Source organism: Pseudopodoces humilis, chromosome 1 (assembly GCF_049639895.1).
Source record: "Pseudopodoces humilis isolate 2021_Gansu_Grassland_sample_001 chromosome 1, ASM4963989v1, whole genome shotgun sequence".
In the NCBI taxonomy this organism is placed as follows: Eukaryota; Metazoa; Chordata; class Aves; order Passeriformes; family Paridae; genus Pseudopodoces; species Pseudopodoces humilis.
The window spans coordinates 59,575,326-59,599,597 of NC_142200.1; the positions used below are offsets into that span (position 1 = coordinate 59,575,326).

A 24,272-nucleotide genomic window follows, 5' to 3' on the forward strand; every position below is an offset into this window, starting at 1 on the left:
AGAATATTGCAAATTTAATTCTAATTGATATCTACTTCAGCCTCTAGAAATGTCTCACTAACAACCCCATAACCCCCAAGTTCTAGGAACTGACTTCCCTTTAAGAATATATAGGCAGAAGGCAACCTTACTGTGAACATTTTTATCCCCATGGAGGACAGCCTGGCCTGGAGTTCTTTCACTCAAAAGGTCAGCTCTCCACAGTGGGCTCATGTATACACTAGGAGACTAGAGCATCCCAGATTATTAATGAAATGTAACAGGAATGCAAGATAGGGAATCTTACCCTCTCACCTATCACAAACTTACATATAGCTTTAGTGAATAAAAATTCATAGATGAAGATTTTATTCACAGTAAATCACAAATTGGTTCCTTAAGTTAAAAGTGCCAATTTCTTCTCTTGAATTCCCACTGAAGTGTTAGAAGAATACTTCTATGCAGAAAATTAGATGCTGCTGGGATAGGTTACAAAGTATCCTCTCCTTTAAGTATTGTTAAATCAGACACTGGTACTGGACGAACGGAATATCCCCTCTCAGCAGAACACTCTTAGTATATTGCTTTTAATGTCAACGCCAATGTCATTTTTCCTTGGACAGGGACTGTTTCAGGAAGAGTTGTCTATTTTCATGTCCTTCAAGCACTCTGTGCTTTTTGGGTGGTCTCTTAATTAAAATCTTTCCATGGTTTGGGATTCTGGCAAAGAACAGCAGAGGTCCAAATTTGGATCAACAATCAGATTAGATTTATGTTCTGTTTTCAGCAGGATCTGTCTGAAAGCAAATGCTTATGTCTAGCATTATTTCTAGGCTAATATCATTTCCAGATCCTAATCACAATTACTGATGGACTTTCTGAGAAATTACTGTATTTGGACCACCCCTTTTGTTGTTTGTATGCTATAATCCACACTGAGTTGTACTGGTGTGTATGTACTGTTTTTCTTCAACCAATAAAACCAACAGCCAGGGCATTCACCCAGCTGATAAAATCATTTACCTGGAGCAAAGGCTACTTTCTGGTTTCGTTTCTGCTAAGTTCAGAGCTGGGCAAGTTCTGGTAAGTTCAGTTCTGTGTAATTCACACATCTCCAGGTCTGCCCTGCTCACCTTACCTGGACACTGTGGGATGCCCACTTCATGGCACACAGCTCCTGGCTCCCTGTTCCTTCGTGACAAAATAGTCCTCCCTGCTCCCTGGGCACTCTGTGTTGACTGAATCCAGACATGTGTGAGAGGTTTGATGGGAGAGAAACTAAGATACCTGGGAATGGAGGTTTCCCTGGATTTCTCCCTGGCCTATTTGAATGGTGTTTCCTTTGTCAGCACCAACATGGTTTCATTCTCCCTGACCACTGCTGAGCCCCCACTTCATTCAGTGGCTCCATATTCTGCACTGCTCTTGTAAGAACTCTCCTTGAACCTCTCTCACCTTGATGGGGCACCAAATGCCCTGCCAGACTCCAGTCACTAGATCCCACCGAGATGTCCTTTGTCACATTAGGCTTCTTGACATTCAGTTTGTTAAGAAAACAGGGGTTAAAAGGGGATGAAGGAGGTAAATGGTCTGTCTCTTGCCAGGTGCTAAAAGAGGGGTTCCAATGGGAGACACATTATTGTCTTGCACAAAGCTTGCTATACAGTGCAAGAGTTCTGTGCGTAATTGTGAGGGGAACAGTTAATTAAATCAAAATATGTGTGTGTGCCTGTAAAGTAGGTAGTTTAAAGACCAATTTCCCCAAGACTGATTATCTTAAATACGGGTTTTTAAACTTAGCAACTTTTGCTCCCCTTCTCCATGTAAAACCACTGCAAATGATTTCTACTTTCCTTTTGTCAGTCATTATAATTTTTCTCTTTTTCAGCACACAGAAATTTGAGTCATAAAGATACTATAATGTTAATAGATCTGTCTCAGAGTTCATGAGGTAAAACTTGTTGGTCTTCTCATATGACCAATAGTGCAAAAATCTGGAACCAACTCAATTAATCTTGGGCATAGAATAATGGGCACTAAAGAGCTGTACACCCATAAATCAATAGAGACTAAGCCCGAATTTATTTCTTTTTGGATCACATATTCTACTTTAACCATAAAAGCAGATAAGGATAACTACAATTAAAATGCCTTTCCTTCTCTATTGTTTGTCTTAACATTCATGCTATTGAACACCCCTTCCTTAATACTATATATTTCAGTATTCTACAGTTATTGTTTCATTAAAAATACCCCTGTGATACTAACTGTATAATAAATTACAATTCAAAATAAAATATCAGCCATTTCATCCAGGAGAGAGAATAAAGCCATAATAAAAAATAATAAAGTTTACCAATATGATAATGTAGCATGAGGTTTTTATAGACTCCATGCAAATGTTAAAATCTATAAATTTTTTATATTGTGTAAAATTGTAAAAAAATAGGAATAAAGGGGGAGGGGAAAGAAAAAAACCCAGCAGTGTCAGGTTGGCTTAATCACAAAATTTTCAGACTTGTTTCTAGAATCTGAGTGTATAAAAAGAGGCATATTAAATTATTTATTTGTGGCCTATCTTATTGACTAGATTAAAGGTAAATTGAAGAAGGAAAGTGCAAAGACAGAGCCAACAAACCCACAGTATTGGTGAGTGAAGAAACTCTAAAGACAGATCACCTCTCTCCTTGCCTCTTTGCTTACACCTAATACTCTGCATATACTCTGCCCTTATTTTTCCAATTATGCTTTAAACAACTTTATTTGGCTTGTTCTTATTCATTTGGGGTGTAAGAGAAGGTAGCAGGGTATGCAAATTTGGTGAGAAAATAAGAGAAGAGATTAAATCCTCCTTGCTGCCATTTTCTTTTTCTTGCATCACCCTTCACACCACACTAGTGGGATAGGAATTGAAAACTTCCATTTTCTTGTAATCTAATGATACTTATTTAGTAATACTAGTCCAATATTTAATATTTCTTCCGACAGCAGATTGCACAAGGCATATGCAATTTGATTTAAAGAAAACTAATAATTTTTTTATTATTTAAATAAAGGAGAAGAGAGGAAAAAGTAAGGATTTCTGGAACAGGTTCAAAACAGGTACAAAAATTACTGTTAAAAACCTGCTTTTTTGGAAACTCAGAACTGGTCAGCCTTCATTTCCTGTAGTGTTGGTCTAGAGACAGCACAAAAGAATGTACTTGATACACACACTAGAACGTGCTGACTTGTAAGATATGGGATTACTTACTGTCCTCTCACGATGGAGCTACTTCCATTTAATTGACAGGAAGCTTGTCAGTGACAAAACCATCCTGGATTCTATGTCCATAATCAAGATTCCTGTTGGATTTCCAAAAAGGAAGAGAGGAAGTAGAGAGGAAACAAAGCTACTACACTGTAATAAAATAAGGAACTGAGTGCCTGCACTTCTGAAATGAGAAGTCTCTTTGTTCTGTAAATCTAAAGCTTTGTTTTCATGTATGGGTCTTTAAAACAGCAGTAGGAAAAGACCAGGTTGGATGGAGTTTTGAGCAACCAACTTTGCTTTGGTGGTGGGTGACTCTGCCCATGGCAGTTGGAACAAGATTATCTTTAATATCTCTTCAAACCCTAACCACTCTATGATTCCATGACAATATGAGACTAGATGAAGAGACGCTCAAGAGAACAGAAACACACCCTCACAGGATCACAGAATATCTGAATTGAAAGAGATCCGCAAAGATCGTTGAGCCCGACTCTTAAATGAATGGCCCATGCAGGGATCAAACACCCCACCTTGGCATTATTAGCACCCTGCTTTAATCAACTGAGTCGACCTCAGGGCTCATAAGAGCATAAAAACACAAGTCACGGCATAAGCTGAAAATATTTAAGAGCAATCACAGATTTAATTTCTTGATCTGACACTCTACCTCCACTGCCAGTACTCCATATTTTTTGTCAGAAAAAAAGTATGGGGCTTTCTGACCCTTCACAGGAGCCTTCCATTTTAAGGTGGCTTCAACCTATCTGGGATCAACGTGCCAGTATTCAGGGTCCACCACGTATTCCAGGAACTCCAGCCTGTGCTGCTGAAAAGAGCTGATTTCTGGGGATTGACATGGAGTCACCACGGCTGCAAGTGACGCAGGACCTCCCTGGCATAGCCTGTGTGCCTGTTGTGTGCTGGAGAACTTGAAGATGCTGAGAATACCATTACACAGTTATCAAGCAGACTGTGCAGCACATTATGTGTAGAACCATGGAAGGTGGACAGAGCACAGGAGAGACCAAACATTAAAAGATCCTCATAGTGTCTGTATCTAGTTCAGAAAGCACTTTTCTGCTCATTCCCTTCTAGCATGCAGGAAGTGCAGAATCTCTTAGAACTTTTGCCAGCTTCTTTTGGTAATTCAAAACAGGCTTTTCCAGTGTCATTGTTCTTCTAGTGGTACCTACGTGGAAAGGACCTCACTTGCCATGGGCATAAGAAGCAAATGAAGCTCCTGAGGAACAGAAAGAGTCATTTCACCACATCCTGCCTTACTGTTCTGCTGAAGTCTTGGCTGGCATTTCACTATGGAAGCAGATGTCTCTGGGCCATAGGGGCTATACTGTCCCATAATCAAGTCCAAAGCAGGAGCCATGCCCCCTTGTCTTTTTCTTTATACAGATCACTCCCACGAACAGCGATTTTATATCTGAGACAAACAGGACCTGGCAATCCAAGCTGCCTCTGAGGCATGGTAGCGCAGTCTTGAGGCAACAGAAAAACCAACAGTCGTGCTGGCTTGAACACAACTGATAGATGGGCCCAAGCTCAGGGGTAAGCCAGTCCTAACCACCTCATTTTGAGGTTCACACACGGACATAGGCTTTGAAGGGGCTTGCTTTTCACACCCAGTTTCCGGAGTCAACTGATTTGTGTATTTATCGGCCAACTACTTCTCCTGGTGGAGCTCCAGCACTCCAGTTCTTGCCCACTGCAGTTGCAGTCCCTCTGAAAACTGTTTATATTAACTATGTCACCTGGTTTTGGACCACATGGCCATTGTCTTCCACACAGTCATAATCCACATTGCTCTGGGATATTACTACTGCTGGTCTAATGTCCCTTGGGATATATGGTACTTGGATAGGCTGTAAAGATTAGCCATACCTAACGAATAAATCCTAATATAATTGTGCAGTCCCCACTGAATGGTTCTGGAAGGTCATAAAACCACAGAAAGGTTTGGGTTGGAAGGGACCTTTAAAGACCATGTTGTCCAACCTTCCTTCAGTGGGCAGGGAAAACTCTTACTAGATGAGGTTTCTCAAGATGGAAAGCAAGAGATCTTGAAGTAGCATGCAGTGCTCTTCCACACTTCTATGCATTGACCACAGCTCCCTGCAGGAATCTGAGCCTAATCTGCAGTCGATGGGGAGCCTGAAGGTCAGGCTCTGTGCAGTCAGCCTCAGGCTCCACATGGTCCAACCTACCTGCCATGAAGCAGCAGGGCTGGGGCTGCTCTGCAAGGGATGACTGAAAAGTCAGGGGAGATCACATCATGGGACAGTGACCTCACCGACCAGGGCAGAGTACCCAAGCAGGGCAGCCTGGTGACAGTAGCAGCTGTTGACAGTCACAGCGATCACCAGGTAAATGTGAGATGGCAGGTCAGGTCCAAGTGGAATCCAGGAAATTCAGTGAACAGAAGCTGCAGGATATAGGACTAGGCACATGCCTGCCAGCAACACAGCTCAGGAAGGGGCTGGAGGCCAAGGCTGGAGCAGAAACAGAGCTACCCCTGCAGCTACGCTGGCAAGCGTGCACCGGTGTGTCCCTTAAGGCTCCAGGTTAACTCCAGCACAACTGAGAGAGGAGAATGTAACACAGACTAAGCAAGCACAGGAATTGGCCCCAACCACCTTGTACCTTCTAAATGTAACTTAAAACTGAGGCCAAACATGACTTGAGGGTGTTTATCTGACCACAGATAGTTTTCACTGTCTCTTCTGGTCCTTTAGTCATCCACTGTCACACCTATGATGAAAAAGTTGCACAAAGATTTAGGAAAACTTTTAAGGGTCAGAAAGGAGCAGAAACGCAGGAACAGGCTATAAAAAGTATGGACTCAGGCTTGCCAGTTTTTCTGACAGAACAGAAATGTAAGAAATAGTGACTCTGAGACCATCTGCTCTCACTCTGTAATGAATAAAAACTAGTTTTCCAACTTCTTGATTAAAGATAAGGACAAACTTTGTGGATTTTTTTTGTTTTACTTCAAATAAAAGCCTAATAAGTATACTGAGACCTGGGTTTTGGTCCTAAGCAACAAAAATGGTCTCTCTGTCATGAAGTACTGATGTGGAAATGCCCAAAACTATCTTAAATAGAAATTGCAGAATTCAGACTAAAAATTGTATTTCATACCACATTACAAATTGTATTTTATAGCTAACACTGGATTCCACTGGATCTATTTTTACACTTAAAATTAAATTATAACCGAATGTGTGTTATAACCAAACAGAACCATCAACTAATAAAGATGTACTAAAAGAGGGGTAGATGAACAGAAAATGTATTCCTTTCCCCAGACCAGCTTGGAAAAAAAATCACAGTACTATCACAGTACTGTCACATGCGCACTCACTGCATCAGGAAAACATAAAGTTACCACTAAATTAGGCAAAATAAAATGTCTTTATTTCTTGGTCTAGGTTAAGACCTTTCTTAGAACTGTGCTGTCATTTAGAATGAAATGTTAAATATAGGGAAAATCATTTAAGTATCTACAAACCAGAAATTACAGGTAACGAACAAACACAGATTTTAGCATTAACCTTTTTGCCTCATATCCTTGGTGTTATTCTAGTCTCACTTCCTCCTGCTCACACACCTGTATGCTTTTCTGACACCCAGTGTGACTAATGCAATTGGAAAAGCACAGTAAAAGGTCAATCATTGAATAACCATACCATTTATATTCCTAACACTGCTGGGTTTTTGAAACATGCAGTTGGCTGGACTGTGCAATTCTCTCCATACTTTAGCTGAGACAGCCCTTTTACTTACAAATTACTGATGACCATTTTAAATACATAAAAATAAGGCTCTGTGGGTCATATCTGGACAAACCCAAATTTTGTAAACTGAATCAGCCATTCCATACAGTATTAAATAAAACATGCAGTAATTTTCCTAGTAAGTTACTGCCATTTAACTTCGCATTTTTCCAAAGCACAGGACACAAAAGACCTCCTGCAATGGCAGATCAGTCTACCACATGAAAATTTCAACCTTCTAATGACACAGTGGGACATATTTTGCTCCTTCTGTGTCAAGTGACATAAGGCAGCACAAGAAGCAAAACAAGGACATTCAGATATCCCTAGTTCTTTTTCAGTCACAATGAATACTGGTCCCCCACACAAATGAGAGACACAATGGTGTAAAATATAACACAGGAATATAATTTTATTCTGTTAATCTGCGTATGTATTGGTACAGCTGTTCTGAGAAAGCTTCTGAAGAAAATTTTTCCATAACTCTCACTCTCCCAGCTGCTCCCATTGTGTCTTTTAAGAGAGGATCTCTCACAATTTTTTCCATGGCATCAGCAAATTGGGTTGGCAGAGGATCACACAAAAATCCTGCAACATTATGTGAGATTGATTCTAAAGGACCACCTGAATTAACTGCTATAACTGGACATCTCATATACATTGCCTCCAAAGGGACAATGCCGAAATGTTCATTGCTTGGTGTATAAAGCACACATACAGAGTTACTAAAAAGAGAGATCTTCTGTTCATCTGAGAATGATCTCAGAAAAGTCACATGGTCATTAACACCAAGCTTGTCTGCGAGTCTCCTCAACTCTTCATAGTGCTCCACGTTTTCCAGAACTCGCTTATCATAACCACCTGCCATAACCAGGTGAACTTCATCCCACTCATGAGAACCAAGTCTCCCCCGAAGTTCATGCAAAGCTTCGAGAGCCAATGCTAGATTCTTTTTTCTTTCATACCTATTAATGGAAAGAAACGAGAACTTTTTCTTTTTCGGTATCAGGTCGGCTATGTCTGCAGGAACAATTTCTTCAAAGCTACTGATGTTGAGCGATGGGTAGAGGACATCTGGGTTTATGTGAGATAGGGACTTAAAGGTGTCTTTGAACACGCTGGCAGTGAACTTGCTGTTCACGACGATGCAGTCTGCCATGCCAGTCGTGTACTCTTCCAGCCAGTCAAGTGGCAATCTGTAGAGGCGCTTCAGGAAAGATTCTCTCTTGGTCAGGAGTTGATCAGGAAAGTGACAGTAAAACAAAACCTTCTTACGGGTTCTGGCCAGTCTAAGTACAGGAATGCAGGCAGACACCTAGTGCAATCGGAGAGATGGGACAAGAGGAGAGGTTAATTATTTGTGTCAGTGTCACCAGAGTGTACATGTGATTTCAAAGCCATGCTCTGAGAGCCACTGTTTTGCAAGCCAAGTGCCTTCTCCCTCTCCCCTACACAAGCACATTGAGTTGTACTGCTTCATTGAGGACCTCTTGTGGCCCTATAATTTCTCCTTGCTCTCCACCAAGGTCCCAACAAGCCCCAGGACTTCTCCAAGCACCTCCTTCTGCCACTCCCAGGGTTGCTGGGAGCAGAGTCCAAGCGGTGGTGGCATCCTCTCCCTCCAGCTGCCCCAAAATGTAAGAGGTAAACTTCAAAATGTGGAATAGGTCAAGATTATCTAAAGTCAGGATGCTCTTTGATGTAAGGTATTTGTATACTTTCAAGCCTAATCAGCAAGAAAGAAGACCTAATCAGTGGAACTGGCAACAACTAGCATCCCTTAGTCAGCGACATGCTGGAACTAACAAGCCTAAAGGATGTAGTCACACAAAAAGTTGATTTGTCTATGTCTTTGTCATTGCTAACTCGGCAAAATACTCAAGGTCCATGTATCATATAGCTACACCATGTTCATTATAACACTAAAAAACACACCTACAGGTCACAAAGACCCCTGCTCAGGTGAAGATCATTTCCCTGAGCAAGTGTAGGAGTTAACTGGGGTTATGTAACTTGTATGGAATCACAGAATCAATTAGGTTGGAAAATTGATCACTGAGTCCAAACAATAACCCAACACCACTGTGTCAACCAGACCATGGCATAAAGGGCCACATCCAATCTTTCCTTAAATATATCCAGGGAGGGTGATTCCATCACCTCCTTGGGCAGCCCAACATATAATGACCCTCTCAGAAGAAATTCTTCCTAATGTCCAAGCTAAGTATTCCCTGGTGCAGTTTAAGACTATATTCTCTCATTCTAGCATTAGCTGTCAGGGACACCAATCCCCACCTGCTAGAACATCCTTTCAGGCAGTTGCAGAGGACAAAAAGGTCCCACTGAGCCTCATTTACTCCCAACTAAACATCCCAGCTCCCTCAGCCACTCCTCATAGAGTTGTGCTCCAGATCCTCCCCCAGCTTCACTTCCTTTCTCTTGAAATTGCTAACTAAACATAACATTATGGGAGGCCACATTTGGGAAGTAACTAACTCTGAATTTCTGTGTATAAAATATGGCACAGAAAGCCTGATGGAATGTCCTTAATTTGTGGAACACCATGGGGCAGCCAGGCCTGCACAGCTCTGAAATGAACAATCTATGTCTCTCTCTGGAGTATGGCTTGTTGCACACCATATAATGAATCCGACTTTGAAGGGATTTGATACTCCAGGGTCCTCTTATGAGAGACTGCAAGAACTGGGCCAGTTTAGTCTAGGTAAGAGAAGAGTAGGAGGGGATCTTATTAATTCATATAAATATCTCAAAGGTGTCAAGAGGATGATGCCAGACTCTTTTTAGTAGTGCCCAGTGACAAGACGAGGAGCAGCAGCCATAAACTAAAACACGAGAACTTCTACATCCACAAGAAGAAGAACTTCCTCACAATGAGGGTGGCAGAACACTGGAAAAGGCTGTCCAGGGAGGTCGTGGAGTCTCCCTCTCTGGAGACACTCCAAACCCATCTGGACGCGTGCCTGCATCACCGGCTGCAGGTGACCCTGCTTTGGCACGGGGTTTGGAGTAGATGATCACCAGAGGCCCCTTCCAACCCTAACAATTCTGTGATACTGTTTAGAGCACCAGCATCCCCGCATCCCGTCAGCGGCGCTCCCGTGCCCGCACCTGGTCGCACACGAAGGCGTCGAAGGTCTCTCCGCTGAGCAGCAGCACGTAGAGGGCCACGAAGGCCATGCGGAGGGCCGCGCACAGGGCGTGCCCGCGGCCGCACAGGCTGCGCGGGAGCCAGCCGCCCGCCCTCCGCACCGCCAGCCCGCGCGTCTCCGCGAAGCAGCGCCCGGGATCGTAGTGCGCCGTCCAGATCTGCACCCGGCAGCCCCGCGCCCGCAGCGCCAGCGCCGCGTCCACCACCAGCCGCTCCGCGCCGCCCAGCCCCAGGTCCGGGTGCAGGAACAGCACGGACGGGCCCGCTTCTCCCGCCTCCTCCATGGCCGCTGCCGCGGGGTCGCATGCGCAGCCCGGCAGCCCCGGTGGGGCACGTCAGCCTTCCCTCCCTTCCTCCCGGGCCTTCCCGCCCGCCCCGCCCGCCTGGCGGCCCCGCTGCCGCCCGACGCGCCGTTCCCCGCGGTCCCGCGCCGGCCCGGCCGCTGCGCAAGGAGCGGGACCGACCGAGGCGTCACGGGGGGCAGCGGGCTCGGAAAGCGGCCGCCGAGCGAGGGGTACGGCGATAAGGGGCTGGTGCTGCTCAGGCATTATCCGGGGAAGCCTCGTGGCCCCGGGATGCGCGGCGCGGGGCGGAGCCTGATGCGGGCAGGGACGTGGCCGGAGCGGCTGCAGCGGAGCGTGTGTGAGACCGCACCGAGCCTGAGCCAGCGCCGCCGCCATGGTGAGAGGCTGCCCGAGGCCGGCTGAGGCGCCCCTAACCCGCCGGCGGTGCCCGCCGCCTCTCACCCTCTCCCGCTTCTCTCCTCTCTCCGCAGCCCGGGCCCAACCCCAGCGCCACCAGCGTCGGCTCCTCCGGGCGCTCCCCCAGCAAGGCTGTGGCTCCCCGCGCCGCGGGATCCACCGTCCGGCAGAGGTGGGTGCCCGCCGCGGCTCCCCGGGGGACAGCGCTTGCCCCCGTCTTGCTCTGCTTGCCGGGCTCCCGGGCTGGTGCCCTCTGCCGATGTGGCAGCACGGGCTGATGCCAGGCCAGAGAAGGACAACGCTGCTGGGGAGGGGTCTGCAGTGCAAGGGCTGTGGGGAGCGGCTGAGGGAGCTGGGGGTGTTTAGCCCGGAGAAAAGGAGGCTCAGGGGGGAACCTTATAGTTCTCTGCAACCACCTGAAAGGAGGGTGTAGCCAGGTGAGGGTCTGTGTCTTCTCCCAGGCAACTAGTGGCAGGATAGGGGCGCACAAGGCTTAAGCTGCGTCAGGGGATGTTTAGCTTGGACATCAAGAGGAAGGGGCGATTAGACACTGGAATGGGCTGCCAATGAAGTTGGCGGAGTCACTGCCCCCGTAGATAGTTAAAGAAAAATTGAATATGGCACTTGGTGCCATTGTCTAGTTGACATGGCGGTTTTGGGTCATAGGTCAGACTTGATGATCTTAGAGGTCTTTCCCAACCCAATTGATTCTGTGAAGTGTATTGTTTCTGCAGTCTCCTGGGCTGCTTGGTCCTAGAAGCTGGTGGAGTACTAACATGTTGTTTGGTCTTTGTTTCCTTCTGTCATCCCTTAAGGAAAAATGCCAGCTGTGGGACAAGGAGTGCAGGCCGTGCCACGTCCACAGGGACTGGTGGGATGTGGCGGTTCTACACTGAGGACTCTCCAGGGCTCAAAGTGTAAGTTGGGTTAATAGGTGGTGGCAGGCTCGAGGGTTCGCCTGCTTATGTTGTCTTGCAGTCTTTGAATTAATAATAATCTGTCAGTGTTCTGGTGTGCATGGGAAAACTGGGTGAGTTGGTGGTTGGGATAACATTTAATCTGTAACCCTGAAGAAGAAAGTTACAGTAGTTTTAAAAAGGTAGGTACAAGCTGTATTTTGTAATTGCCAAAGTTTACCCTAAGAGGTCTTTAAAGGCTATGAGCAATCATTTTAAAGTCGAGAAAGATCACTGGTCTCAATGTATTTAAGCATCTGTGTGCATGTTTTCACTCCCTTTTAAGTAAAAATCTTGTGTTTTGTCTTGTAATAGCTATATTATGATCCTGTACACCCCTTGAAAATACAATATAACTGATATACCATATGCTTGCATCAGATGTTTTTGTTAAAAAACTGCAGATAAATTACTGTAGCTGAACTTGCCTAGCGAATAGCATGCCAATAACTTGTATGTCTCCATTTTCACAAGGTGAATATTCCAAGATTATGGTCAAATACCTGGTAGTGTCCCTTAAACTATAAAGAGAACCTAAGTTTTTACTCCTTTGACCAGTCTGAGTCATGCAGATGACTTTCTAAACAAACTGCAGCCTCATACTTAGGTAACAAAGGTGGAAGGTATTAGTTGAGCTGATGAGTGCGTACCAAGTTATATCCTGTGTGGAAATTTGTGCTTATTGTAGAATTACTGTTTGTGAACTCTTGTTCTTCATGTTTAGGAAAGTCTTGAGATGCTCAGGGCTGACCCTGTTGCTTGTTCTTTTTTTCTCAAATCCATTAATATTTTCTTTTGGAATTCTTCAAGACTAGGGCTACTGCTAGCTGCACAAATAGAACATTTGGGGAAGGGCTGGTGATAGGCTACATTGTGATAGTTCCATGGGTAATCCTTCCTTTGAGGTTGTCTTATGTGTTTTCATTTTCATATGCACTTGAAACTTTAAAAAAAGTATCCAGCAAACTACAAAGTGGTGCTGTTCTGCCTTGCTTACTCCATTCTGAGTCCAGAAAGGAGACAAGGCAAAGACAATGAGCAGCAGTGGTGTTCTAGAGCAAATCTATGCAGATAGGCAGGGCAACTGTTTTCTCTGTTGTTTGGTCTACTAAAGTTCAATTTAAAAAATTAATTACGCCAGAGAGAAAAGAAACCAGAAAGGCATTATGATTTTTTAAATATACTTGTGATACAAGCTTTAACAATTCTGCTAAGTTTCCATATGAATCTTTCGATTTCGCTTTTGGTGCTGAATGGCCACTCAGTTGTTCTCATCATCAGTGCAAGCAGATCAGTAAACAGATCTTCCCGTCTATTTATGTTGCGACATAGTGGTTCCCGATTTTAAGGTTTTGGAGCAGTGGAAGTGGTTTTTTTGGAAGCTACTTTCAGTAACTGTATGGTCAGGCTTTTAATGAAAGAATCAAATATATAAAAGTGAGTTGGCTTTACAAATCACCCCACACTAGATGTAACGTTTTCTGAGCCATGGTTTGGTAGCAGCTTTCTTGCTTATGGCTTTCTAGGTATTCTTTTCCAATTTTTTTTTTTTCCCATAGAAACCAGTTGTTATTATCTCTGTCCTCTTCAGTAGGCTTTAAAGTGAGAATGAGTTATTAAGCATTTGTGATGTCCTCAGTGAAGTGCTTCAGCTGAAGTTGTTTTTAGAAAGGGTTGTGATCACTACTGCATAAAGCAGTGGGATAGCTTAGCCTGGTAGTGGTGGCGGGTGGACTTTTTTTGGTGTTTTTTCATATTATTTAAATGGAAACTCTTAAAATTATTATGAAAAAATACATAAAACCACTTGAGAACAGGTTAATCCATACTAGCTACAATGAGGGGAATTTCTCTCTAGATAAGAAAGTTTTTGTATTTTATATCATGCAGAATTAGGTTGATGCTTTGGGTATTTTGCATTTATGTTCAACATCCAAAATAATAAATATGTTGAATAGGCAAGTTGATTCCCCTCAGGAAAGATCCTTTATTTGCATTACAAGATGCTTCAAGATGCATATGCCTTTAAAAACAATTACTAGTGGAAGGGAGTTGTGGAGGATTTGGCTGAGAGGGGATATGATCTTTTTCTCTTTAAAGCTTGGAGATTACATGCTTTGAAAAGAAAACTAAACCCAAACTTGTTTGTCCTTTTGGGTTACTTTGTACCTGTGGTTCCCGTATCTTGTCTTGGGCTTTCCCACAGACAGAAAGTCAAATTGAGTATAATATGCAGCCTTATGAAAGACATGCTGAGAATGCACAGTACCAAATCTTTAGAGGTGTCTGAATCCATTTATTTATTTATTTGTGCTGGGCTGAGAAGATGCAGGTGTGTAGAGGAGAATTGCAGGGTTTCAACAGGTTTTCTTTGAGGCTGGAGGAAATGAGATATATGTGTCAGTATTGGAGAGCTGATTATTCTCTAGGGGTTCAATGTCATCTTCATGTTTAAAAAACACTGAACACACAATCAGTCCCCACTGTTTATTTCCATGTAATTCTGCTCTCATTAGTGGTGCTGCTTTGTTCCCACGTGCCTTTGGCAGAGCAGCTTACCTATTCCTACTGCTAAAGGCTCAAATGAATTAAATAGTAATTCAGATACAGTGTAAGGACTATAAATTATGATTTATATTATGTAGTATATAAACCTTCATGTATACCTACACATATATATATATATATATATAAATAAGTAAAAACTATAAAATATATTAATTTATATGTATAAAATGCTGGGGTTTGAGAATTACATTCTGTTGCTTAGTGAAAGATACCCCTTGAAGGGGTTGCTTTTGTAGTCACTGGTATGTGGACTTTGTTTATTTTGTTATTGGTTTATTTGCTATATGCTTTATGCCTGTGTTTAGATATCTCCATAAACAAATAAGTCTAAGTATGATAGATAATAATTGAGTTTTAAAACTCAGTGTAAGGTTACAGTTGTGATCATTTCAAGTATGTGGATCATGATCTCGTAGAAAAATATGAGAGTAAACTCTCAAATCTATTTTCAGTTTCCTTTTTTTTTAACTTTATATTCTGGTAGCATTTACATGCTTCTAAACAGTACCCTGGAGGGTAATGCAGGCTGGATAACAGATTTCCCAATAGCATGTTGAAAATCAGAAATGACATTGTATGAAATAGCTGGTATGAAAGAGTGTTATGTGCATTCATGTAATTATTGCATTTTAGAACAGCATGAAACACTTGATTGAAGCTATCAACATGCACCCTAAGATTAACCTGTTTTTAAAAACATTACATTTTCTGTACAATATATAAAAGTAAGAAGAAAAAAAAAATCATTTTAGGTAAGATTTAATATGTAGCTTTGCCACTTTGTGTATGTTTTTCAAGAAGGCAGAAGTCCCTGTCTCTCACCCACTGCTGCCATTGTTTTCAAATGAAATAAAACCCCTAAAATAACTAATGAGAATTTTTTGCCAAAATTTTAGTAGCCGCTAGAGGACTCTGTTGGTTTTTGCAACCTACTGCATCTTTGCTTAGGTGGCTATCTGAGTTGTAAACACAGAGGATACTTTTCCAGAGACTGTGGAAACAGTGATGCATAATAATGAACCATTAATGGCTTTTTTAACAAGTGGGGGGTTTTATTACTCTGTTGTGCTTTTTTATGTAACATTTAGGGTGTACAGAACTGTCTTTATAACAGTGGCAGCAGCAGCAGTTTTTAATGGAGGTGGCTGTCTCATCTCCATGTGCCTTAAGGTGTTTCTGTGGGAAGGGAAGAAGAGTTTTCTTGTACAATTTCATATGAACTGATGAGCTCACTTGGCTGATTATGACTGGCCTTTGGGCAAGACAGACTTCTTTTTTATGTTAATGCATTTTCTCTTTATTTTTAGTGGACCTGTTCCAGTTTTGGTCATGAGTCTTCTTTTTATTGCTTCTGTGTTTATGCTGCACATCTGGGGTAAATACACACGTTCCTAGAACCAGCTGCCAACTTAAAGCATACATCTTGGACCAAAACTGTGGTGGATCCTGGTTGTTCTTGGAGAGAGACTGGGGAAGCTTCCTATCACCTGTTGAAGTCCTGTCAACTTTGGCTAGAATACCGAATTAATTTCTCAGTTCACTGCTTGGGCAGCTTTAAAGCCTGCCATGGGTCATTTTATATTTGTATCTGTACACTTAGAATACAGGTATTGCAATAAAAGTTGTATATGGAAATAGAAACAGTCTAAACTGTATTTTTTCCTCTGCCAGAATACCACAGCTAACACATTCTACTAGTGGTTTTCATAAATAAACATATTTCTGAGTAAATGCTCTTCAACAGTTCAAATCAGATTCTTCCAAACTATATGCTGCTATATAATTTTATGCTAGAAGATCTTTTTTTTTGGTGGATGAAAGAGACAAAATCAGATTCACAAACATGAGAGGGTAACCACTGTCCTTGTGGAAATAAAACTGAGATACGAGTGCTGAGATGGTCATGTTCTTTTAACTTCAGAAAAATTGTTGGATTTATTTATTTTATTTCCTAAATCCAAGTTAAACTTTACTCAGTGCTCATTATACATAGAAGTTATATGTTTGTTTCTTCGAGCTGCACTTGAGGAACAACATGAACTGGTACCTAGCTGATTTTAAAAAGAATAATTGCACAGCTGTCCAAGACATTTTTCACCCTCGGTCACATGGTGTGGTTCTTGGGGCTGTCCTGTGCAGGGCCAGGAGTTGGACTTCAGTGGTCCTTGTGGGTCCCTTCAACTTAGGATATTCTGTGATTCGATGACTGCAGGTCAGGACTCTTTCAAGGAAAACTAAATGGAATGGGAAGACTGCAAAAGCAATGCTTGCATTTCAAACAACAGGACATGCAAATAGGCTGAAATACAGCTAGGGGTTTCTTCAGATAATCACTCCAGTTTACTTCTGGATGTTCAGTATTTTCCTTTTGAACAGTGACACACCTCTTCCTTTTTAAAGGTATCTACATATTTGTGCTTTAGCATTTCTATGCTAATATGGTCTTGAAGTTGGATGGAATGATTTTAGCCTGCTGTTCATGTTGAGTCCTGGTTGACATTGTCATGGGAAAACTATATTCTTAGTTATGCAGCCTTGACAGAAATTCTAACTGCATGTTGTAGAAGCAGCCTCTCTTACCACCTTCCTTAAAGCAGTTCTTAAATTAGCATTACTTCTGAAAAGACCAAACTGTTCAGAACAAAAACAAGAATGAGGAATGTCGTCTGAAGGCTACAGAGGTAATAGTTTTGAGCTGTGCTAATGCCATAGTACCTAATGTAAATGTGGAGGGAAAGATAGAAGACTTAGAGCAGAAACTAAAAATTATCTCAGAACATGTAATACTAGGAAGGTGTTTTCAGAGGTTTGGAAGTTGAGGAACAGGGAATTTTGGAGACTCAAAGGCAGTGGTGTATCAGAACACTAAAGAGGTGGAAGCTGATACAAATAAATCACGCATCAAAGGGAAAGGGATCCGTATATCATTTACCTCTATGCATATGGAAGGGAAGTTAAAACACAAGGGAAAATAAAGTAAGTAGGGGGAGTAGCTCACCACTTCAAAAGGTGGAGATAAGGCTCTCTCACTTAAATGCTTTGCTTAGCGAGGAAATAAATTCTGTATAGTCAGTGATTTCATTTTACGGCAAGAAAATTAAAGGGAAGACCAAATGCAGGTCAGTTGTTGTGCTGACCATGTGAATAGACTCTGCTGAGCTAATTTGTGGTGCTCAAAGGAAAAGGAATGGAATACTCTGAAATACTGTAGGAATAAGGAATAACAGTAATATCAAAGCATGTAACCTCTTTTTTACTGTTTTCTAATACACTGTTTTACTGTTTTCTAGTATAGCAGGAAGCAATTTTCTTTTAAACACTTCCAGTCCCTAAAAGCTGTTTTCCCACATCAAATAATTCTATTTGAAGCCTACCATATTTTTCCTTTTTTGGTGTCCTGCTGCTTCTAAAGACCAGAATTGATGATGATCTTGGAAAAGTTATGGGGGGAATGCTTATTGCTGTAAAACCTTTTAAAATTTTTGAATGCATTTAGTTCAACTGAGTGTAAAAATGTTGACTATTTTGACAGTGCTATCCTTGTTTAAATATTTTGTTTTCTAGAATGGCCTGTATAATGGATTTTAGCATGCACTATCAAAGGAGCCTAATGTCTCTTGTTTTGCACAAATTAATTCCCACTCTTTCTTGGCTTTATATTTTAGTATATTTTAGATTTAAGTATCACCTCTGGTGATACTTAAGTTGGATTCAGCTAGCTGAAACACCCTTAGTTTTATTTTTCTTGTACTTCATTAAAACCCAGATTTCCCTATTTTATGTTTCCAAGTTGTGATTATTTAAATTATTAGCATGAATCTGTTGGATATTCATGCTTATATTCTTAGTGTTTCATGTACACGAGTTGTCTTGCAACTGATGTTTATCAAACTTCAGCTCCAGAGAGGTAAAGAAATGTAGGTTGCAAAGGCTTACTGGATTTTTGGCTAATAGTGAGTGTGAAATTCTGTTTGGCCTGGGTGAATAAATTATACTGATAAACAGTAGCTAATCTGCGATACAGAAAACTAGTCTTTCAGTAATAAGTAGAAAACAAGGAAGGACAGTGATTTGAAAAGCTTTGTATCAGGTGACTATGTAAGACTTTGGATTTTTATGCCTAATTGTACGTGATTGAAATACAAGCTTGACTGAGCTGACTCTTGTAAATATCTTAGGAGCTGCAGAAGGCTCTTAAGTACTTAAAGACCTTTACTTTGCCTCCTTAACATTAAGGGTTCAAGATATCTGGAAGAACTTGTATTTCCACAGAAGAGATGATAAAGTACTAGAACCTTTTATCCTTGACTTAAAGTATTTGCAACCTCAGACTCCATTATCCCTCAGCTGAAGAAGGGGTTTTATAAGGAGATGGTTCTTTTGCACGAGTTCATTTGCGTCTTACGGTTTTCCTTCCCCCCCAGCTATAAATCTGAGTATGAGAGCAGGCTCAGTCTAATTTAACAGTGACAGAAGCTAAAAGACAGTGTTCTTGAGGGTTGGAAGGAATAGGTAACTGATAGAAGAGGGAGATGGTCAAAGCTCCTGCTGTGCAAAAGCCTTGCACTTTTAACTCATTACCTGGGAAGAAAAGGGGGAAAGAGGCTTCTTTAATGCCTTTATGATAGGAAAACTTTAGCCTTTGCTCTTGCATGTATTTGCACACTGAAGTTGATCACCCATGAGCTATTGATCTGTAGGTACATGGGCTTCATTAGTTTCAGTGTTTCAGAATTGCCTTTTTCCATCTGTTTCGAGGTTAGTTCTACTGCACAGCTCACGCACATGTGCACACACATGCTCTTTCCAGTGGTTTTTGGTTTTGTTTCTTTTTTTTCTGCAGAAAGAAATTACTTCAAAGTCTAACTTGTTATATACTTCCTGCTTTGGTAATAAGGCTACATTTACATCTTCATATTAACTGTTTATATAAATGTGTTTCATAGAAGACTTTTCTAAACTTGGCATTGGTAATAATACACTAAGAATAGTAATGATTCTCAGCTTCAGATCTCTGAGGCAGGGCGCTGGATTTTTTTTTATTGAGGGGAAACTTTCACAACATTGGTGATTTCTGCTATGATTTCAGAAGTTGCTGAAAGGCAGGCTAAGTAAGAACAGGTGTGAAGTTACTGAGTATATCTCATCCCTGACATGTATTGTTAACTTATCTTCCTTCTGTGCCCTAGTTACCGCTTTTTCTCTGGAGACCTCCAGAGATCGTGAACTGTGCCATGTAGTAGGATAATGCTCTTATGCAGAGATATGTCAGGCAGTAACAATAATAAACAGGACAGACCCATTTTACTTAAGTCAAAAAGTCAAGTTCAGATGTGTATCACCACAGATTTGATACCGCTATCACACATGTGGCAGCAGGTTGCAAATAATTATCCTTGTTTTTTATTTTGAAGGATTTTTCACACGGTGCCTTTTGGAACAGTATCTGTGACTTTTTGACCAAACCAAGATTGACATATTCTTTGAAGTTACACTATTATTTCATAAAATAGAACTAAGCAAAACTTCCCAAGCACTGCTTCCTTGAAAGAGCAGCTTGTCTTAAAAAGTGAAAAAAGTGAAATTCCAGCTAGTTTAGTGTGATTTTTTTTTTTTTAGTTCATGCATTTATCACTGAGTAAATATACTGACCTGTTTTCTTCTCAGATACTACAGAGAGATAGAAAATATGCTTACAAGTGCTGCAGAGATTAGACATCATCTGAGTGAAGTGCTTCCAAAATCAGAAAATAATTTGTGGTTAGTATGCTCCGGTTTCAGAGGGGCTGCATTCCCAACATTGCTTTGTTTTCAAATACTATTCTGTGATACCTTCCAGTTTATTAGCTACTGTCTTGGCTGTTTTTCTGGTAAGGTAATATGAAAAGAACCTAAAGCAATGTTGCCTTAAATTCCAAGATTGGCTGGTAAGTAATGTGAACTCCCGACTAACATAAAAGCGCCATGCAGTTGGAGTGTGGCATTTGTTGTAATCACTGAAGAAGGACATATATGTTCCTCACCTCAGGGAGACATAACTCCTGAGAGTGAGGGAGAGAACATAACTGCATGATACAACTGCACAGAAACTTGTAAAGGACCAAACTGTGGTAATTCTGTGTGAATCTGAACTTGATGCAGTTGTGGGGTTTGGTAAACCGCTTTCTAATTTTGTTCCATTTTTGTTTCCATATTCCTTCCTTTATTTTAAAAAGTAATCGATGAATAAAATTAATTAAGTGTAATACTAAATATCTTCTAAAAATTAGCACTCTTAACTTCCTTTAATCTCAAAGCAATTTAAAAAAAAAAATATTTTTTTTTTGTTTGATTGAAACTACGATGAAAAGTAATTGCAAGTGCCAACATTTTTCCATTAAATGGAACTTCACATTGAAATCAGCTCTTAACACTAGATAGCCACAACAGCGTGAAATAGTACTGGAAATATGGGTACAGGTCATAGTAAAATGTACTTTGGTGAGAACTTCTGGATGTCTTTGATCCAGATCCCTGCTCAGAGCAGAGTAATCATCAAGGCTCGGTCAGGGCCTTGATTACTGATTACTTGCTGAGGGCCTTCTGCAATTGCATTTTGAGAATCTCCAAGGAAAGGGTTTCTCTGGGTACCTGTCTCTGTGCTTAACCACTCTCTGGTGAAGATACTGTTTGTTATATCCAACTAGAATTCCTTTGTTGGACCTTGAAGTGATTGCCTCTTGTCCTTTTGCCATGCATTGCTGGGAGGAGTCTAGCTCCATCTGCTTTCTAACCTTAGCTGGGAACAGTAGCTTGTGTTGTACCCTCAGCCTCTTGAGCTAAACAAACCTGGTTGTCTGTCCTGTGTGTCATATGCACCAGCCTCCAACCATCTAAATATCCCTCTCATAGATTGTCCAGTTTGTTAGCATTTGTTTTGCACTGGGGGCACAGAAGTCAGTTTTCCAAATGAGTAATAAGGGAGTATCTTTACCAGTGCTTCAGTGATATGTCTGTTGTGCATCTTGCTCCATGGTTAGCCTTCGTCACTGCAAGGGTGTGCTACTGGTTCATGTCAAGTGTGGCCACTGGGACATTCTGTGCAGAGTTGATCTCTGGAGAGTCAGGCCATGTCTCACTGCATGGAGTTGCTCCATCCAAGATCCAGGACTTAACATTTGTCTGTCTTGAACTTCAGAAGGTTTTTTCTGGCTCGTTTTTCCACACTGCTAAGGTCCCTGAGATTGCAGGGCTCTTCTCCACCAGCTACCCCTTTGTGAAATTTGGTGTCCTCATAAACTTGCTGAAGATGCAGGTAATGAGACCAATTGCCTTCCTGCCAGCAGCACGGCAGTGAGTTTGCATCACTGCAGGATTACTTTAAGCTGCTGTCCCTGTTTATGGCCATCCTCAAAAAACCTGATATGTCTGGGCTTGAGCGTAATCCTGGCACCGAGATACTGGATTTCACATAAGGACAGGCTCTAGCCTCATGCATGGAGGATGCAAGTGAAAACTCAGACGTGCTTGAGAGTGCCTTCCCAAAATTCACTAGGCACTGTTCCCAGGCCTTCTGCTTATTCATTTCTCACTCACCACCTGTGCATTCAGATCTATCTGCTGGCTCATAAACTGATTTATATAAAGTTCTAACTTCTCAATAGCCTACACCATTTCTGTTACATGTAGATCTCACACAGACTGCACTAGAAGATGCCTACAACATGCACTAGGTGGCCAGAGCAACACATAAAAGTTAATTTCTGGTATGATTTCAGTTGAAAAGCATGTTTTTCTGAATTTCCTCTTAGCATTCCTAGTGAATCCAGAAGAAGGAAGAAAACTTCCAAGTATATACTTACCCTGTATTCATTCTCCCCTTTCTCTGAAAGGAAAAGGGGCTCTAGGAATGTAACTGTAACAATTCTTCAAGGCACTTCTTTGCCAATAAAAAACGATTGTTAAGATATTTTGCTAAAATGAGTTAAAGTCACTGCATACCTGTGTGATAGCTGTGTGTCCAAATGCTCCATTTGGTGGGCAGCTTCTCTTCTCCTTGTCTCTGCACAGATTTTTAGGTACCTTTACCAGTGATCCTGTTTCCTATCCCTCTTGTCTGCTCTCTGGCCTAAGAGCCTCTGGCAGGTTCATTGTTTGTTGAGAAGGATGAGAGTCCTAGTTCTTTCTCCTGGAACATTTGTCTGTCCAGAGTCTCAAGGCTGCATGGTTTTCACCTCATTTTCAAGTTGACAAGAGGCTAAAAGTGTTGAGGAAGAATTGTCTTCATATAATCCCAGGTAATTGTCAGTGCTGACCAGCCAGGTCCTGGGTAGTGGCTGAAGCATGGCTGTTCTTCAGGGAGTTTGGGTGCAGATGTTTGAATGTTTACAACTAGCTTATCTTTGCCATGTAGATGTCAAAGCTGAGTGAGAGAAAATAATACCAATGTCTCAAAGTTCTCTTTCCCTGCTCTTGCAGGCAACACAATGTTAAAGCATCTTACAGATTGATCAAACTCCTTAATTTAAGATATATGAACTTCCCATGCCTTGTCTGAGAAGGTACACTGGGATACGTAGCAGTTAGCTACCTCCCTGTATAAAAAGACACCTCTTGGCAGTGAAATTGTAGGTGTAGTCGTGCCAGATTTAGTAAAATCTGTAACTGATTCACAGGCAATGTAAATATGCCTTACTTCAGGAAGATGGTGTTGGTGGAAGTCAGTCTGTGCCTTACCCCTACAATGCACGACCATCAGGTAATGAAAAGATATCTTTAAAAGCCATCTAATCACCATGTTTTCTACAAAGTTCTGTGAGACAATTGTATTCATGCTCCGGACCCTGTTCCTCCACCATCTACAGTAAAACAGTGGCTTTCAGATAATGCTGAAGTTGGCAACAATACTGCTACTGATAATTCATGGATCAGATTACAGGAAACTTTGTCATAAAAACTGGCATGCATTCCAAACACAGCATCCTGTCTTACTCTAAGTGTCTTTGTGAAGTACCCAACTGTGAAAAACCTGCAAAGGCAGATTAACGTGGGAGAGTGATGTCACCATGGGTTCTGGCATTCCAGTGTAAATCCATTGTGCTGTTGTAAACCAGCAAATGTATGGAGTCAAAGCCGTACTTTCGCATACAAAGTCTCATTTTTTCACTGTGCATTTAACACCATCAGGTCCCAGATTTGAAAGTGTAACTGCAATGCCTAATTAGCACGCCCATGCTAAATATTTCCAGTACCTTCTGTGAAAGAAGAGCTTTCATACAGAGCTTCCCATCCTACATTTCCCTTCTCACCCTCACTTGATGCTGTTGGATAAAACCCCTATAACACCAAGAATCACTGCTGCTTACTAGCTATTAGTAACAAGCTATACCACCATAATTTCATTATCCTCACAGTTTTCTGCCTTCAAGTTTTGGCCAGACTAACCCCTCATCATAACACTTGTTCTCACCTCCTGATAACCTCCTGATAAAGTAGCAGTTGCTGCTTTGAAGGAGGACATCATTCATGTGTCAATGGTGAGGTGGTTTGAACTAGATGTTCTTTAAGGTCCCTTCCAATACCAGCCATTCTGGAACTCTGTGATTCTATGTAGCTCAAGTTTGGATGTAGTTCACTGAAGAACTGACTTGGTCTTGATTGGTCTTGCACAGGCAGTTTCCTTCAGCTTGCTGAGAGAGGCAGTAATCATAGGTCATGTTCTTTGTTGCTGTGTGTGAGATAAAGCTGTTTAGATGAAAGCAATGCCACTGCTTTGCTTGTGCTTTCATTTCCGCGCTGCATCAGTGACACTCACAATTTCTTTGTGTATGTGCCCACTTTTGTCCCTTGCCAGAAAGCACTGCTTGGATTTCTGCTGAGGTT

At 41.7% G+C, this 24,272-nt stretch overlaps 2 protein-coding genes across 2 annotated transcripts; one reads left to right on the forward strand and one right to left on the reverse strand.

Moving 5' to 3' along the window:
* Positions 1–6,636: 6,636 nt before the first annotated feature.
* ALG2 (ALG2 alpha-1,3/1,6-mannosyltransferase) lies at positions 6,637–10,497 on the reverse strand. Its single transcript, XM_005517334.3, has 2 exons — positions 10,147–10,497; positions 6,637–8,332 (listed from the first exon to the last, which is right to left on the reverse strand). Exons 1-2 carry the CDS (start codon positions 10,468–10,470, stop codon positions 7,430–7,432), a joined length of 1,227 nt encoding a protein of 408 aa, XP_005517391.1. The 5' UTR covers positions 10,471–10,497; the 3' UTR covers positions 6,637–7,429.
* Positions 10,498–10,652: 155 nt separating this feature from the next.
* SEC61B (SEC61 translocon subunit beta) lies at positions 10,653–16,052 on the forward strand. Its single transcript, XM_005517332.3, has 4 exons — positions 10,653–10,867; positions 10,962–11,059; positions 11,703–11,804; positions 15,719–16,052. The coding sequence occupies exons 1-4, from the start codon at positions 10,865–10,867 to the stop codon at positions 15,804–15,806; spliced, it is 291 nt and encodes a 96-aa protein (XP_005517389.1). The 5' UTR covers positions 10,653–10,864; the 3' UTR covers positions 15,807–16,052.
* The last annotated feature ends 8,220 nt before the right edge of the window (positions 16,053–24,272 follow it).

Bases quoted from the DNA above. Each gene is read 5' to 3' on its own strand.
- ALG2 (XM_005517334.3), bottom strand. From the start codon at position 10,470: ATGGAGGAGGCGGGAGAAGCGGGCCCGTCCGTGCTGTTCCTGCACCCG. The intron at 8,333-10,146 runs GTGCGGGCACGG...CGATTGCACTAG, and splicing joins ACGCCTTCGTGTGCGACCAG to GTGTCTGCCTGCATTCCTGT.
- SEC61B (XM_005517332.3), top strand. The intron at 11,060-11,702 runs GTGGGTGCCCGC...TCATCCCTTAAG, and splicing joins GGATCCACCGTCCGGCAGAG to GAAAAATGCCAGCTGTGGGA. The intron at 11,805-15,718 runs GTAAGTTGGGTT...CTTTATTTTTAG, and splicing joins GACTCTCCAGGGCTCAAAGT to TGGACCTGTTCCAGTTTTGG.